General features: G+C 32.4%; 1 protein-coding gene across 7 annotated transcripts in view; it reads right to left on the reverse strand.

Moving 5' to 3' along the window:
• LOC145279678 (phosphatidate phosphatase LPIN2-like) overlaps positions 1-18,488 on the reverse strand; it is a 98,492-nt gene that overhangs the window by 48,983 nt on the left and 31,021 nt on the right. For all 7 annotated transcript variants that reach the window (XM_080130948.1, XM_080130950.1, XM_080130944.1 and 4 more), the window contains exons 2-3: positions 6,915-7,099; positions 3,792-3,893 (exon numbers count right to left, since the gene is read on the reverse strand). In XM_080130948.1, the coding sequence (XP_079987074.1) occupies positions 3,792-3,893; positions 6,915-7,085 (273 nt within the window). In that variant the 5' untranslated portion in view covers positions 7,086-7,099. The remainder of the gene's footprint in view (positions 1-3,791; positions 3,894-6,914; positions 7,100-18,488) is intronic.

Raw genomic sequence — 18,488 nt, forward strand, 5'->3', positions numbered from 1 at the left:
TCTATTACCAATATACACTGTATCTTAGTTTATAGTGCAAGTAAAATAAAATCCCAATTTTTTTTTCTTTACTTCAACCAGATCTTTATGAATTGATGTTATTAATCAATATATTAATACGATAGCGTGTGTGTTATTTTGTGTCACACTTACATCCGGGTCGTTTAATTGCTATATACTTCCATTTCTTGTCATAAATAATTTTATCAAGAATTCTTCATAAGTTTTGGTTTCGATTATGGCTGAAAGAACTCAATATATATATATATATATGATATACAAATTACCATTAGCGTATGAAGCGATGCTCTTTGTGTAAACAAATTGAGTTTAAATATTTGGACAATGTCAAAATATTGTTAATTCACTGCCCACAAAGCAGCAGCTGTATAGCACAATGGTTAGAAGCTTCAGTGTTGTTTGGGTGATCGGTTTCAATCCTGGCTTGAAGTAGTTGCTTCTCTAGCCGCACTGATGAGCTGTGAAACAGCGAAGCAGTACTGTATGTGGATGACTATATTTCTTTTTTTCATAAATTTTTATTTTGGTTTCGATTCAAGCTAATGCACCCAAGTCATGAATATTTTCTTTATTTGATATTGCAACTGTATAATATATAAAAATTGATAAAATACTAATTCTATAATAAAATATTCGAAATCTGCAAGAATTAAAATGTCATATTTGAGTATACTTTACAATGAAGCTTTGCCAGGCATTTGTGCTAGCTTAGATAAATACTTTTGCAGTTTTAACAAAAAAAGCTATAATATCAGAGCATCTCCATTTACACTGAACATCTACAGAATGCCAACATCAATATATTACATATGAATGAGTCCCCTGTGGAATTGTCATAGGTCCTGCTAGTATTTAATAAGTAATTTACAATTGTTTTATTAGAATTTAAAGTTAAATTATATTTAAGAGAGTAAAAAGTGGAGCTAGGGTTTACTTTCGACAGCCTCGGAATTCTTGCTTCCCTTATTTTATTTAGTTCTCATGTTTTTTGGGGGGTTAGAAGCTATCCATATAGCATTTATTGTTGACTAGTTTTTGATCTTAAAGAGATATTTTTTTTTTAGCTCTCTACATCAAATGGCTTCATGCGATTTCCATAAAGAAAAAAAGTTTTAGTTGGGTTGAAATGCTGGAGGAGAGCTTCAGAAATACAATTAGTCATTTCTCCGTTTAATTTGAGAAGTGAATCTCTCAATATATGCAATCAAGGAGTTGGTTTTATAAAAAACTAATATAGTCTTATATTGTATTGTATTGATTGGACTATTGTTCTCATCTTGAATGTTATTTGTGCAACATACAAGTAATAGAAACAATCAGCCCTCATCTCAAAATTTCAGAACTTTAATATAGTCGGGTGGAAAATTACAGATTAAAAATAATTTTTGTTGGTACTTGTACAATTTAATCGAACATTAAAAAATGAAAATATCAAAAAAAGGTTATATCGTATGTATCTGTTTTGGACTGAAGATTTCTGAAAAAAAAAAATTTCATTTAATTTGAGTAGTTTTTTTTTTTTTACAGCGGAAAAACACGTTTTTATGAGAGTGTGTTGAAGTGTGTTGAAGTCAGCCATTATGGAATTAGTTGAATACGCCACGGGGAGATAACTCAATGTAGAGCGCCGACACTCCCTCCCCATCTTTATACTAGTTTTTCTTCCTAAAAATCGAACCTTTTGCTCAGTATCATAAATTGTTCTTTTTTTTTGCTGTAAAAAATTCACTTGATGAAATTAAGTGAATTTTTTTTTCAGAGAACTTTGTTCCATAACGGATACGTGCAATATAACCTTTTTCGATATTTTCATTTTTTAATGTCTTGATTAAACCGTACATTTTTGTTTTAACTTCTTATATGTAACAATCTATATATCTATAAAACCGAGAATGTGTGTGTGTGTGTAAGCATACTTCTCAACCTATATACTCAACAAATTTTTGATCTACAGACAATTTGGTATATAGGATATTCAGACATGTGGAAAACATTTTAATCTGTTTTCATTTGGAAAAAAAGGCTGCTAAGAGGTCAAAATGGAAAAATTGGTATGTGAGGTTGATCAGATTTTTCTATTTGTCATCTGTTTCACGAATGCGCATGCGTGAATCATTCCCATGAGAGATTACTTATGTTCAGAATAAGCAGGATATAAACACCTTTTAAAGATCGTGTCAAGCTGGCTTAATGGTTATCATACTCTACACACTGTCTTTAGGTTTTGGTTTCAAAGTTAGCTCGAGTATTTTTTTTTTTTTACTTACAAGAAGCGAACCATTTAGAAAAAGCATAATACTTGCATGCACATGTCTCCATTTCTTTCTCTTTTTACTTCATTGTTTTTTTTTTTTTTAAATTTAACGTTACATTTAATACCTACAGTATTTCTGTTTACAATAAATAAGAAGTCTGCATTAATTAAAATATAATATTTATGCGTATTTTACGACCGGGTAACGCCAAGCGAGCGGCCTGCTAGTAATCTCTAAAGACAGGATATCAATCTGTTGCCAATTATATTCCCAGCAGTTTATACACTTAGGTGAGTATTTGCTTATTGCATCTGGTATTAACAAATGGTCACCCATCCAAATACTGAACAAGCTTACTGTCACTTAACTTTGGTAATCAGACATGATTGTTTCAATATGATCTAATCACAACTTTCCACATGATGCAGCATAATGTGCATTTTTTTCTGTTTCGTTTGTGAATGAGTGAGGGAGAGAGAGCTGGGTTTTTTCGCTATATTAAAAACTGACCTTGTGTATGGCTTTATCCTTGTTGAGAGGTAAGATAAAATATCTCATCTTCTAGTCATATTCACCATCATATGGTGTTTGCATCTGTTTTACATACTGACATATATTGGACAGCTTTCAGAAATTGACTTCCAAACTAATCTTTTTTTTTTTTTTTTTTTTTTTTACATTGTGGTCACCCCTTATCAAGGCCCGGAAGCCACTCAGGGATAAGAGTTATTGCAAGTACAGTACGTTAGTGTGGAGATTTGATGAAGTGTTTACTTAAGGGGGCAGTTCATTAGGAATTTGTTAACGTTGGACTTGAAGACATCCAAGTTGTAGTCAGGTGGGAAGCAGGCAGACGGAACAGAGTTCCACAGGCGTGCAGTTCTAAGAAAGAAGCTTTGTTCATGGAATCCATGTTTTGATTTAGGCACAGATAAAGAGTGGGGGAAATTTTTCGCAGTGGATTCAGCTAGACGGGTGTAATCTATTTCTGCTAAGTCTTTATTGATCCTGCTTTCTCTCTCATCCTTCTTTATCATTTCCTTCCATGTTTCACTTGGTCTTACTCTACCAACTGACCTTGCTCCTTGGACTATTTTATATCTACTAATCCAAGAACTCTCAGCCATTTTTTTCAATAGAGCAGTACTATTGAAGTTTCCTGTTCTGCACACATTTCCATATACTGTATAGATTTCATTTTCGTGCAAGGTCATCAGATCTAAGCCTGTCTAAGTTGTATTGCACATCCATTATTTCTTTCCATGCAACACATCTTCAGCCTTCACTGGCCAGAGTTCACTTTGATACATGATCCCACTGCATACACGTTTGAAAGATTTCCTTTCCTCCCATGGTCAACAGATGGTAAAACTCTGCGGGTTTTAATTTTCAATCATTTTTAATTTTTGTCTACAGTCAAACATTTAATAGCAATAAACAATTAATTATATTGGTAGTTAACAACTAGACAAAATAAATTAAAATGTTTTTTTTTTTTTTTTTTTTTTTATTTACTTCTTCGGCTGGTTCTTCAACTTCCTGGACAAAGAAAGCTTCACCAGCTTCTCCCAGTTTCATGTGAAGATCCACAGCTTTGCCATTGATTGTGATGTCCACCTTTGAAAATTGAAAAAAAAAAAAAAAAATTACTTTAGATAGAAAAACTAATAAAACACCAATGAAACCAGAGAGAAAAAGAAAAAAAAAAAAAACAAAAACAAACAAATGAAGATTCCATATTTACAAAATCAGATTCTAAATTGTTTAAATTTAGAAAGCAACCTGAAAAATTGTGTTCAGTGTGAATTTTAAAGCTGGCTTCACTGGAGGAGTGTGCAAGCTAAAAGTTTATAGGTTAATAAAAATGACAGACATTTGTCAAGGAACATTCATTAATAACAATATTTATAGTTTGTTAGAATATATTAGTAATGCTGACTAGAAATAAAAGGGAAATGAAGGAAATAATACATGAAGAAAAATAGAAGTGGACCATAGGTGAATTTCACTTCTCTTATTTTGTCTTTGCATCCAATGAACAATGTTTATGACAAAGGGGGAAGAATTGTTTCCTGGATCGGAATCTATTCATCTAACATTTATCATTGACTATTTTTTAAATTTTTATTGCATTTTCACTCCAAACAAGGTACAATGCCACTGATGTAGGTGGCTACTATTTAGGACATAATTGCAGGAATACTATGTAGGGAGTTTCGCAGCAAGATGTCTGTTTACATTACACTTGAACTTCTGCATGTCAGTACAGTCGAGGAAGCAGGAAGCTGGAAAGGAATTCCAAAGTCTAGCAGTTCTGGGAAAGAAACTATCAGAGTAGAAGGTTTTCTGACATCTGGGGATTTCTACTGTGTAGGGGTGAGACTTTGTTGCTTGTCAAGTTTATCAGGTGGGGGGGGGGAGTATTTACGCCGAGGCATCTATCATTAAAATACTTGTAAAACAGGCAGAGGGATGCAACATTTCATCAATGGGAGAGAGGCTGAAGCCTAGCTGACAGTTCGGGATCTATTAGGTTCGCGACTCTTTTTTGAACCCTGTCCAAGAGTGAGAGACTGGTAGCAGATGCACCAGCCCAAATGTGATAATACTCCATACATTAGCGATTTGTGGCCTTATAAAGGTACAGGATACTTTCAGGCATAAGTAACTTTCTAGCACGGTAGAGAGAGCCCACCTTCCTTGCAGTTTTAACTATGAAGTAATATTTCTTTTTTTATCTCCATACATCAAGTGGCGTCATATCTTGTCTGGATCAATTTCCATTTAAAAATTAAAAAAAATTCAGTTTTAAAATGAGTTCTTTGGTTTTAGTAATTTTATTATTTCTCTAAAAGACAAAAAAAAAAACAACAAAAAAACCCAAAGCAAACAACTCAGAAAACTGATTTGTAAACATGAAATACAATTTCTGTTTCTTTAGCAATTCATGCATTTTTTATTGTCTTTGATTTCTTGTTTAGAATTCAGTTTTCAAAGCCATTTTCTTTGTGCACGTTCATGTATTTACATTTAATCTCCCTTTTACATCTCGTTGGCTTTGTTAGATGTGAATATGGTAGCCATGTGTGCAGAGAATAATATATTTCAAATACATGGGAATTAAATGTATATAAAATATACAAACTTTACAGTAGTAATTTGTATATTTTTGTTTTTTACTTTTCTGTATATCTGAATCAAACAATCTATTTACTGTTTAAAAACAGAGAGAATGAGTAGTGTTAGTTACCACTAGGTAGGGTTGGATCAAATACAATTGTATTTGTATTTCAATTCTATTTAAATACAATTTTAATGTAATTGTATTTGTATTTTAACATCACAAGAAAAAGTAATTTTTATTTGTATTATGGCATCCAGGAAAATAGTATTTTGTATTTGTATTTATATTTGAGAGAGAGAGAGAAGGAAACTTTCAGAGCTCTAATGATAATAAAATGCAATGAGGACATGATATAGAATGTAATGTAGATGTCAAATTTGGAAGGAAATATTTTTCTTTTTTTTTTTTTTTTTGCATATTTTTCAGATTTCTTTATTACTTTGAAAAAAAAGTACTTATATTTGTTTTTGTTTAAATCAGTTATTGTATTTTTATTTGTATTTTGAGATTGAGGAATAAAAGTATTTGTATTTGTATTTTTAGACTTAGGAATAAAAGTATTTGTATTTGTATTTCAATTGTTAAAAGTCAGTATTTGATCCAACCCTACCACTAGGAGCTAATAACACTTCTTCCACAGTCATTCAGCTATGATACAAGAGCTATACTAGGGAATTATTTTTTTATTTAAAAAAAACAAAAAAACAAATGGGGTAATCTAACTATTTCTCTCTTTTTTTTTTTTTTTTTTTTTTTTAAACATCACGTATCAAATATTAAATTTTAGTCAAATTACAGCATTTATCTAATAAATTATATATTTTATACAGAATAGGAGTTATAAATTTGTATTATTTGAATTATTCAGACTACTGTTCTCATCGAGTTATTTTCACATTTTGGTCAATGTAACCTCTGACCTTCTTCAGGGGTATATTTTCAAACTAAGGAATCTGCACAAAATTTTGAATGGAAAATTATTTAATCCATGAAGGTAACATGCTCTCGTTCTGTCAATCATGACAGAATAGAAATCCTAAATAGTTTGCAATTGTATTTTGAGTATTGCCCGCACTGAGGATTGAACCTTCAACCTACAGAAGAGTGTCACTTGTAATTAAATTTTACCAAGTACTTTATTTGTTACACCACAGGTTTTTGCAGAAACATAAGTTATAAATTTTAAAAGCATAGTTATTTTTAAAAATTGTTTGACAGAATTGAAGTTTGAGTCAAATTTACTTAGAGCAAGCTTATTATTTTTTACGTTTATGTTTTTCTTTTTTAATTAAAATATTATTGTTAAAATTATTTTATATTTTCAAGCAGTATTTTAACCAAGGAGGCCCAAAAATAATAAAACAGGTTTCCAGAGCACTGTTTAAATTTTTTTCATAACTTTATCATATTTAGAGAACACATAACTTCAATGTATATTATTCAAAAGCTTGGAGGTAGGGTGGGGCATTTAAGGATTCTAAAAAATTAGAAAGAATAAGAAAGAAAAAACTTACGACTTTTTCTCTGGCTCGAAGGACACCAAGTTTGCCAAAGCGTACATGGAATGGAGAGCAGTGATATGTGCCATTTTCTTGCTGGATGATGACAACATCGATCGATCCAGTCAAAGTGGCAGGGTTGATTTCTTTATAGAAACCCCAAAATTTGTTTATTAAGGCACTCATCTTTCAATGGAATTCTGAAAAGAAAAAAACAAAACAAAAAACAATTAAGATTACTTTAAATTAATCAAGTTCAAGCCAATTTTAATTTATAGATATTTTACATACTTACATATTGTGCAACCTTTCAAATTTTATTGTCAAAAGAATTTCATTGTATATCTGATGTATTACATTTGATATACACGTTTCAGAAAGTTACAAATATGTGAATATATCTATAACTGATAACATAAGCATCAAATCATTTTGGTGTATGATTCTCAGAATATAATTTTGTAGAAAGACCACCATGTAGTGTAATATAATCACTCAAACTCAGAATTAGGAAAATAAACTTGTGTGTGTGTGTGTGTGTGCATGTTTAAAAATTTAATTTTTGTTTTGTTTTTTTGTTTTGTTTTATTTTTGTATTATGATAATAGTTGATGGGGTATGAAATATCTTTAACTACTGTTTTAGCAATCATCAAATTATGGTAGAATATCTGTGAATATCTTCTCTCTCTATATATAAGTGACCTTATCTTGTTAGCTCAGATGGTAAAATGTAAAGCACTAAATGTTTTGCTTTAGATTCTAGCATCCAAGCCATTTTTTTTAAACTTGAAATCGCTACTGTATATTGGATACACTATAATAGTCAATAGAGAATTAACTATAATAATAATAATAATACAAAATCTGCATAAATTAAAATTTAAAATTATTTAAGTGTATTTTAGAACTGGGTAATGCTGGGCAACCTGCTAGTGTTGAATAAACTGGAATAAGAACTACAGACAAAATAAATTGATTTTGAACATCTAAGGAAAGTAGAAAGTGGGTTAGGGTTTTTTTTTTTTTTTTTTTTTACACAGTGATCACCACTTACAAGTCCCGGAAGCCACTCAGGGATAAGGGTTATTGCAAGTACATTACGTTAGTGTGGAGATTTGATGAAGTGTTTACTTAAGGGGGCGGTTCATTAGGAATTTGTTAACATTGGACTTGAACACATCCAAGTTGTAGTCAGGTGGGAAGCAGGCAGACGGAACAGAGTTCCACAGGCGTGCAGTTCTAAGAAAGAAGCTTTGTTCATGGAATCCGCGTTTTGATTTAGGCACAGATACAGAGTGGGGGAAATTTTTCACAGTGGATTCAGCTAGACGGGTGTTTTTCGTGAAAGATTGGCGAGAGGGGACAACAGCCTTGTAACTCACTTACCTTATTTTGTCCTTTAGTTTTTACATTCAATGAGCAATGTTTCTGACAAAGTGGGAAGAATTGCTGTTTTCTGGGTCAGAATATATGCATCTAGCATTTATCATTGGGTAGTTTAAGTTTTTAGACCAGAAAATAGTATTTTCTAGCTCTTTACATTAAGTGACTTTATACCTAGTCTGAAGCGATTTCCATTAAATTTAACAGATAAGAAACAATTTACTCATTTTCACAATTGATTTGAATAATTCACATGGATTTAATATTTTGTCAGCATGTCTATATTTAAATCGTCATCTTGAAAAGTGGCTCACAATATGCAGAGACAATCAGGAAAGAACCAAGGCGAATAACTAAACTTGATTGGTTCAAAAAGTTATTGTTCTTTAATTATTTGTTGAGACGAAGGGGAGGATTTAGAATTATCAGTTTGTTTCGAGCTAAAGCAAAACATGCTAAGCATTCGTTTTGTTAAACGTCTGAAAAGAGGTTGCTGCTATTAAAAATAACCCTTTCCTTGGCACATGTGCTCCCACAGGGAAGAACTTGAATGCTTACCAGACACTATCCTCGAGTGTCTAAAGTCTCTCTGTACAGGGGTTTGTCAGAACAACCTGGCATGAGGATACTTTTCCCTAGAAGTAAACCCTGACTAAATATACAAAATCATATGGTATTTGTAGCACAAATAAGATCTCAGTATGGCTAACCCACACTAGCTTTTACGATAAATGATGCATGTTCTTCAACTGACGTTACCTTAAGTAACAGCATGAAGCTGAATACTACACCAGACAAGATGAATTCTTGTCCTGGAATCCAGTAAGACGAAGGGACCAGAAGAAATATATACTATAACATTTAAATGATTCAATTGAGGAGGAGAAAATTATGTTACTAACTTTTTTACTAACTCAGTGTTTGAGAGGTAAATGAGAACTTCAATGGAGTAATCAAATATCTTATATAGAGATAAAGTGTTAGTAGAACTTTGAAGTAAAATGAAAAAAATAATCATTTGAATCTTTAATCTTCTCAGTCTACATTATTAAACATTCAATTAAAATTGTAAAACCTAGTTTAAATGTAAAAATTTTAAATATTCACTTTTATTACTGAATATTTGTTAACCATGAGAACAATTTTTTTTAAACCTGAATATTTGAAGTTATCCACTAAGAAAAAAAAAAAAAAAAAAGGAAAGTCAACTAAATTCAGAAAAAATGAAATTGAAACAGATTCCAATTTAATGAAAGAAAACAAAACAAAATCTTTGTACAATATTTCTAGTAGGTCACAAGACAACAACAGGCTGCTTATCCTTATAAGATTATTATTTTCGGTTAATCTCTTGGCTTATCTGTTAAATTAAAGATCAAAAGACGGAAATACAAATAGGTAGAGATTATAACAGATTTGGCTTGAAGGTAACTTAAAAGTACTATTGTTATGAAATTGTAAAAGAAACAGAACATAAAGGTTTTTTTTTTTCTAAAAACTAAGCTAAGTTCAATAAACATCTGTTAATATCGGATGATATTACATCATTCACATGTAATGGACTGCTTTTCTAATCTTGGTTGTTGGTTGGTTATTTTTATATTACATCTTATCATTTTTGGGGTTATTTAATGCTGAATTAAGTAAGACACTATTCAAGTCTCCACGAAAAAGTTTTTTTCTCACATGAAGCCAAAATATTTCCATCCACCCTTCACAAGCACAGACGTAGACATGTGGTTAGGTCTGTAGCCAATAAGTTTAGCTTTCAAAATCATAGGGTTTCCCCATCCAGCATGGCCATAGCTGAAATTGAGCTCACTACATGAGTTTGTAGTGTAATTCAAATCTTGTTGGTAGCTGAATACTTGATGCTTTGCCAGGGCTATGTAGAGTATTTTTTTTTCCTGACACCATCACTAGACAGGATGCCTACCATGGCTTAAGAGAGTCTCATCTACCCTCGAGAGACGGATAGACCACGGCAGTTTCTCAACCTGGTATTTTACCTCGCGGTATATACAGCAGCTCGCTTTCCCAAATGGTCACCCATCTGCTACAGGCCAGGCTCAATTTTGCTTAACTTCAGTGATCTGGTGAGAACCGATGTGTCAATATGATTATGCCATATATACCTAAGTTACATTTTTCGAGCTAGACCACCACTTGTGTGAAAAAGTAGCGAAAAATGGGCCTAAATTTGTGACAAAAAATTTTAAGAAAAAGTCATTTCAAATGTATGAGCCAATTTTTTTCTATTAGTATTGATATTCAGACTACACATTAATTTATTGTCCAGGTCAAATTTTCTGAAAAATGATCGTTTCATTGTATGTATGCGAGGAAAATGCTGGAAAACCCATGAATCATGCCCAAAACAATGTACCAAAGTACACAATCACAGAATCGAAGCTCTGGGAAATTCTCACAGTATATACTACTTTGACGTATTCTACATTTGTTACGATAATGACGTTGGATTGTTTTACTACATTGAACACAAGAGTTATGGTACAACATTATCAAAAAGCCATTTTGATGGTAGTTCACATTCAAATATTCTATGCAATTCGATAGGATCAATTAAGTGGCACTTACAACACTGCATCTCTAAGCAGAGAGATAAATTGATTGTGAAATGGGTTGGCGAGGACAACTACAATCAGAAGCCTGTTCATCATATCCAGGAATTTTGTGAAAATTAAAGTGATGCTGCACTAGCTTCAAAATCGAAGCATATCATGCAACATTGTCTTAGGGATGAAATTGCTTGATTGCAGCTTCTTTAAAAAAGTATCTTATTTTCAATTTTAGGTTCCTAGTAAAAAAACAGCATGGTTTTATGTTCAGGAAACCCGTCAAAATACTAATTTTCAATTTAGGAATCTGACACTTTGAAAATACTAGAATATCTCTAAAACTAGGTCAGATTTTCTATTTTTGACAGTTTTTTTTTTGAATTCCCATTAAATTTGGACCCAGAAAAATGGCATGACAAGCCATATAACCTTACTTTGAAAAATGACCTAAATTGACCTCATGAGAAAAATTTCATGAAGACTTGAATAGTGTCGTAAGGATTTTATGTTACAAAGTCTTCATATCTCCAAATATTTATTTATAATATTTGGTTTGATTGTTTTGTAGAAGAAAATTGTTTTTGCTTTTGATTTTACAGAACATGATAGAGTTTTGCAAATGGAAAAGAAAAAAAATCACATCAAGGTTTGGTGTATTTTTGGTCAGGAAGCCAGTATCTTTAGACTGGCCTGATCTAGTAGCATCAGATGCTTTAATAGGTATTACTACTCCAGGATAAAGTGTACCAGAGAGCAATGGTAACCAAGAAGCAACTCCATATTCTCTAAAGCCCCCAAATGTAGCCTCACTATTGGATATCTTAAGGTGATAGCCAAGACCACTAATCTTAGTTGTTGCAATTTTCACAACACTTCACTCATTGAGCTTACTGGCCTTCTTCAGGTCTCCTTTGCTATAAATGAAAACCTACTACTGGATACATGGTCAAGTAGATAAAGACTTGATTATGTATTATTATAGAGTAAATTCTACTTTGGAGATAGTAAGTTCAATCTCTGATGAAGGAACTGAAGAAAAAATGATTTAATAGTTATCTTGTTGGATTTTGGCTTCTTTGTAAACAAATCAGTCACTTAGTTTTATTCCCAGGCATCACTGGATAGATAAAGAATGAAGTCACATTTTTGAGCAGAAAGAAAAGTAAGGTTTTCCAATCAATCTCACCGGGAAGCTGTGCAAATGAGACACTGCCAATAATGTAGGAAACTTGTAATCTAAAGGGAATGTTATGTTGATGTTTGTGCGCGTCACTCATTTCGTTGGAAAATTAAGTTTAAGTACATATCTAGCTACAATAACATTAGTCTCTTTTGTTTTGTTTTTTTAACATGGGGGTTACCACTTATCAAGGCCCAGAGGCCACTCGAAAATAAGGGTTAATGGATATACATTAGTCATTGTGATTTTAGTGTAGTAAACATTAGCGGGAATTTTATAACTTGGATTACTTAGGGGGATGGTTCAATAAGAACTTGTTCACGTTAGACTTGAAGACAATCAGATTGTAGTCAGCTGGAAAGCAGGAAAACGGAATAGAGTTCCATAGGCATGCAGTTCTAAGAAAGAAGCCCTGTTCATGGAATCTACGTTTAGGTGTAGGCACAGATAAAGAGTGTGGCTAGACGAGTGTTTTTCGTGAAAGTCTGGCCAAGGGGGACCATAGATTGAAGTTCAGATGAGCACCTGCCATGAAAATAACGATAAAGCAGGGACAGGCTCACTACGTCTCTTCTGTGGGAAAGGGGTTGCAGAGAAGAGAAAAGGGCATCCCCCACTAAGCTACGAAGTCTATTCTTAACTCTGTCAAGACAGGATAAGCTGCTTTTAGCAGCTCCTGCCCAGATGTGGCTGAGTAAATTCTTTCCGAATAAAACCTTAAAACTCAATGAACGTCTCCCTTGTATGTCTTTATTTATGAAAAGTTTTATTCGTCTTAGTTAAACAGACAAGACATCAAGAACAACTCATCAAATGCAGAGTAGAGAAACAATAATGCCAAACTTAGCAATAAAAAGAATATAAACACACCACACATGTATAAAAACTATTTTTTTTTTGTTGAAAATGTTACAATAATTTCTGTGACTTGATAAATGAATATAAATGAGTCAACTGAATGTGAATTCAGGTTTGCTGATTCCATAGTCAAAGTCTGTATCCATTATACCATTCCAATGGTGTTAAGAGTTAATGGAGATGAGAAAGTCATGGTTCACCTTTTAAATAATATAGTTATAGAAGATTTTGTTCTAACTATATATTTACCCTTTCTAAAAATTCTATAGGGTTAGTTAATTTACGGTCATTTTTAAGAGTGGTAATAAGTTTTACAGTGGTTGGTAGCAATTTGTGGATGGAGAGTCTTGGGCTTACGATGGTAGATGACAGTCAAGTTGAGGAGTTTTTATTTTAGTTGGAAGTCATCATTTATCAAGACTCAAAGGCCACTTGAGGATAAGGGTTAATGTTAAGTGTAGAAATCATTAATGGTGTAAATTGGGTAGAATTTGATTTATGGAGACGCTCAAGAACTTGTTTACATTGGATTTGAAGCGTACCATGTTGTATTCAACCAGGAAGCAGGATAGTGAAACAGTGTTCCACAGGCGGGCAGTTCTGGGAAAAAAGCTTTGTTCATAGTATCTGCATTTAGATTTAGGAACTGGCAGAATGGGGAAAAATCATTTATAGTGGCTGTAGCTAGTGGAGTGCTTTTTGTGAAAGTTTGGCAGGAGGGGACAATAAATTGGAGTTGCGAGTTTGAGACCATCAAAGGCAAATCATGACTTGGAGCAGGTCGAGAGAGCTTTGGGAGATTAAGGAGTTGACGTTAACTTACAAGCTCAGTTTTGACAAGAAAACGAAGATATGGATGTTAGCATTTAGATGATAGTTTCCTATGATAGTGTCACACATGCACCCAACTGATATTCACAGAACGTTTTTCCACGTTTCCTTTGGAGTAATTTTATATTCTTTTTTATTATATACTTGTGAACCCATGTGCAGCCTGTTGAAAGCCCTCAATATGAGAGATGATGACACAGCCAGAAGAGAAGACCACAGAAACGTTAGTGGCGATGTTGTGGAGTATCACGTGGGTTTCACAAAGTTATGATTCAGCTTTCAAATAATACAGTAACAACAATATTTTGTTATAATCATATATTTACACTTTCTAAAATGTAAATGAGACAGCTGTAAAACTAAAACATTTCTTTTAACTGTTTATTTTTCTTACTTTATATTTTTTATTAAAATTGATGTTAAAATAAGGTTATTGCTTCTAAGTTATTTCTTAAGATATTTTACGAAGTCATGGCTAGTCAGACATGTGCTGGTTCTTCCCCCTCTATTTTCTTCCCACTATCTCCCTCTCTTTTTCAAAGCACATAGGAGGTTAGGTACAATGTCAAGTGCAGGTTTGATGAAAGTGTTTTTCGTAGAATCAATTGGGTTCGAACTCAAACTCGGCACACCCATGATTTTGTTAACCACAAACTTGAAATATTAAAGACTTTTAAATGTAAAAGTATTATGTGCTAGCATGGGAAGTATATAAGTACTGACAATTTATAGACAGTCAAAACAGGATGTAGTTTTTATTATTATTCCAATAAAGCGTCTATATAAATAATATTTACTAAAAAATGTTGAGTTTTGAAAATTAAAAAGAAAAAAAATTCTTGCCAAGTATGGTTGTTTTTGATGTAACCATGCATTTGGTCAGTCTGTTACAGTTTTTTTTTTTCCTCCCCTGCAAACAAAGCGTATTGCCACTTGGACATAAAGGGCAGTTATTTTGGATCATGTCTACAAGGAAACTATGTAGGAAATTGAGCAGACTGCTATCCGTTCACATTACATTTAAATTTTTGCATGCTAGTACACTCAAGGAAGCAGGAGATGGGGGAGGGGATTCTAACAGTTCATGGGAAGAAACTATCAGAGTAGAAGGCTTTCTGATATCTAGGGACATTTACAGTGAAGGTGTGGGATTTTGCTGCTTTTCAGCTTAAATGGGGGTATTTATGTCAAGAAGGCACAAGTGTTACTAGTTCCATTAAAATACATGTAAAATAGGTACAGAGATGCAATATTCTGGCATTGGAGCTTTGCTAATAGTGTGGGACCTATTAGATTGGAGACTTATTTTTTGTGAGACTCTAAGAGAGAGAGAGAGAGAGAGAGAGAGATACTAGTGGTAGATGCATTAGCCTTAATGTGGCAACAATACTCCATGCATAGGCGAATGGTGGCTTATTAGAGATATAGCATACTATCAAGTGTGAGTAGTTTTCTAACATGGTTAGTTTGAAGCATCATTTGTCATAATTAAACATAAATTTGAAGGGAATCATCTTATTTTAAACGCATCCAAGCAGTTCTATAAGAAGCACTTCTCGAAGGTCACATTTCACTTAGAAATAACATCTTTAAATGGTTCCAGTCATCTAAAAAATAAGCTATTGATTTGTCACGTTTGAGTTTGAAAGAGCACTTTCATTATGTGTGTAGATTAAATGGATGAATTTTAAGAAAATCCATTCACATTTCATTAATTTTTCAGTTAACATTCTGAAAAGGGCAGAAAAAAATCCATTTCTCTCAAACTAAATCCATTTAAGGATCTACAATTTTAACATATCTTAAACTAGATTTTCTAACCCATTAAAAACAGGACAAATCATAACCCATTGACTTAGAATAAGTGCTTTATACACAATTTGATGGTTGAATATTCTTAAATTTGTGCTCATTTTTGCATTGAATACTAATCCTATTAATCCTTATCTGTGAATCAAACGCATATCATAATACTTAGATGTATCTTATTAAAATACATACAAAATTTCAGTCAGATCAGACCAGTAGTTTCAGAGAAAAAGTGGAATGGACAGGCAAACTAAGAGAAATATAGATTTTTTCTGACCATTCTATATAAAAATGTGGGTGGCTAGGAGGGGTATCATGTCAACGTAAAGAATCTAAAAACAGATTAGGCCGTATTTAAAAAAAAGAAAAAAAAAAAACTTTATCAATCCTGCTCGACAGAAGTTTACATATGTGGCAAGCTGTTTGCTTAGTACACAAGAAGAAACATATTGATCTTAATTAAAAGTAGACAACCACGTTTAGCGAACGTAAAGACTTTTTTTTTTTTTTTTTTTTTACATAGGGATAACCACTAATCAAGGCCCAGAAACCACTCGAGGATAAGGGTTAAGAGTGTACAGTAGTCAATTGGACAATATAGTAACCATTAGTAATGGAAATTCGATAAATTTGTTAACTTAAGTAGAACGGCTTATCAAGAACTTGTTTACGTTGGACTTGAAGACAACCATATTGTAGTCAGCTGGAAAGCAGGAAAACGGAAGACAATTCCACAGGCGTGCAGTCTAAGAAAGAAGCTTTGTTCATGGAATCTACGTTTAGGTTTAGGCACAGATAAAGAGTGGGGGGGAATTATTGATAGTGTTTCCAGTTAGATGTTTCTTGTGAAAGTTTGGCAAGGGAGTGGGGACCATAGATTGAAGCTCAGTCGAACACTTTCCATGAAAATAACAATAAAGCAGAGACAAACTTACCACACTCTTGTAAAACGGCACAACTTTTAATTATTATACTTTCCCTATCAAACATATGTCAATTATAAAACAAACTACTCGTGAGGATTAGTTCTAGCAATTTTGAACTTAAATACGGGGCACCGACTTTAGGACCAATCCAAAATAATCCATTTTTTGTAATCTGTACACAAATACTCCCAAACCTCACTGAACATTTATCATAGGTAAAATTTGCTGTACAAGACTTTGTTAAAGCCAGTGTATTAATGTTGTCCTTAGCGTTTCTTTGACTGAAGAGATTAAAAGATTAGCTAAAATGAAGTGAATGAAGATAATCTGATTGTTTAGCACACACACATTGGATTAGTAATAGAAGCAAAAAGTAAACAAAGCAAAAACAAACATAAAAGAGAATATGGCAGCTGTCATGAAATAATTCATTGAATTATGAAAATAGAAGCAGGACAAGTTAACCAGAGATTAATTTGCAAAGTGAAACGAAGAAATTTTTTCAGCAAGATTCATTTTTTTTTTTTTTATTATTACTCAATTATTTTTACCGCAAATTACCCCCCCCCCCTCTTAAAAAAAAAAAAACTTAAACATATCAGAATGTGGTTTATTTTATCTTTAGAGAGTAGAAAAAATAAATTTATTAATAGACCACAAAATCAAACTTAAGGTGTTACTGTTAAAGCAAAAGCAGTTTGAAATTAACATTTCCTTCTTCGTGCAAATTATTATATATTAGCTTTACCTACTTGGTGTTGCACAAGAGCTTTTAATATTATTGTCTGTTTTTATGTTTTGCCCAAGTAAAATGTAAATTGCTAGGTTTTATAGCATACCAACCCTTTTTGTGTTATTCATACAAAAATGAAAGACTCCCAGGCAGGTAAACACAACTAATATACATATATATTATGAAGAAATGCCAAATTTATTTGTGATAAATTGTTTGTATTAAATCTCAAATATCATGAAAAGTAAGTACAGCAGTTAAAAGAACATTTATTTCTTAGAATCTTCAGAAAAAGCAAGTAAAAATTTTCCATATTTATTTAGAAAAAAAAAAAAAAAAAATATAGTTATATATTTATATAAAAGGATACTCTGAAACGACCATCAAGTCGAAATTTTGTCAGTTTTATGTAAACATACATATATACACACATATTAGGTCAGTTTTTGCCCGTATAATATATATATATATATATATATATATATATATATATATATATATATATATATGGGTAAAAACTGCAGTTTCAAACAAAAAGCTTTTAGTCTTATGACTATTAGTTCAGTTTTTCACATTGAGCACTTTAAAATTAAGATTTTTAGGAAACCTATCTTCACTTTCAAAATATATATTAGTGGCAAACTTATGCTTATAATTAAACAAAAACAAAACATGCTTGATATTAAAAAAATTTTGCAAAAAAAAAAAAATAAATAAAAAATAAAGCAGTTCAGTTATGCTTTATAAAATGATAGAATAGACTAAGAAAATGAACAATGAGATTTTTTAAAAAGGAAATAAATAGATGGACAAATACAAAAAACAAAAGCTATTTGAACAGTAAATCTGACAATGAAGACCATAATTTACTCACATGTAAAATTATTTTCATCCTGTGATAGCCAACAGACAGAGAAAATATAGAGTAATGTTTCAGTGAAAGAAAACAGACATCAGATCGAAATAAGTAGGAAGTTGAAAAGCCTGAAAGCTGAATAGCAAAAAAGGACACGCACAAAAGAAAAAAAATATGGAAGAGAGTTTTGAGAAGCAACAGTGAAGATGATTTGAAGGCGAAAGGACAAGTGTGGAGAGTTAATTCAAGACTCAGAGTGGACAAATAATCAAGAACCAGGCGGATAGGGAATGGGGGAGTGAAATCGACAGCTGAATAGACAAGAGAGATAAGAGACAAAGAAATGATTCACCAGAGGTGGCCTTCTGTTTTGAGAAGAAGCCATGACCTGTGTGGCCCGCTGCCTCCTACAGGCATAGTCAGGTAGACACT

Source organism: Euprymna scolopes, chromosome 7 (assembly GCF_053919585.1).
Source record: "Euprymna scolopes isolate OS-2025 chromosome 7, ASM5391958v1, whole genome shotgun sequence".
Taxonomy (NCBI): domain Eukaryota; kingdom Metazoa; phylum Mollusca; class Cephalopoda; order Sepiida; family Sepiolidae; genus Euprymna; species Euprymna scolopes.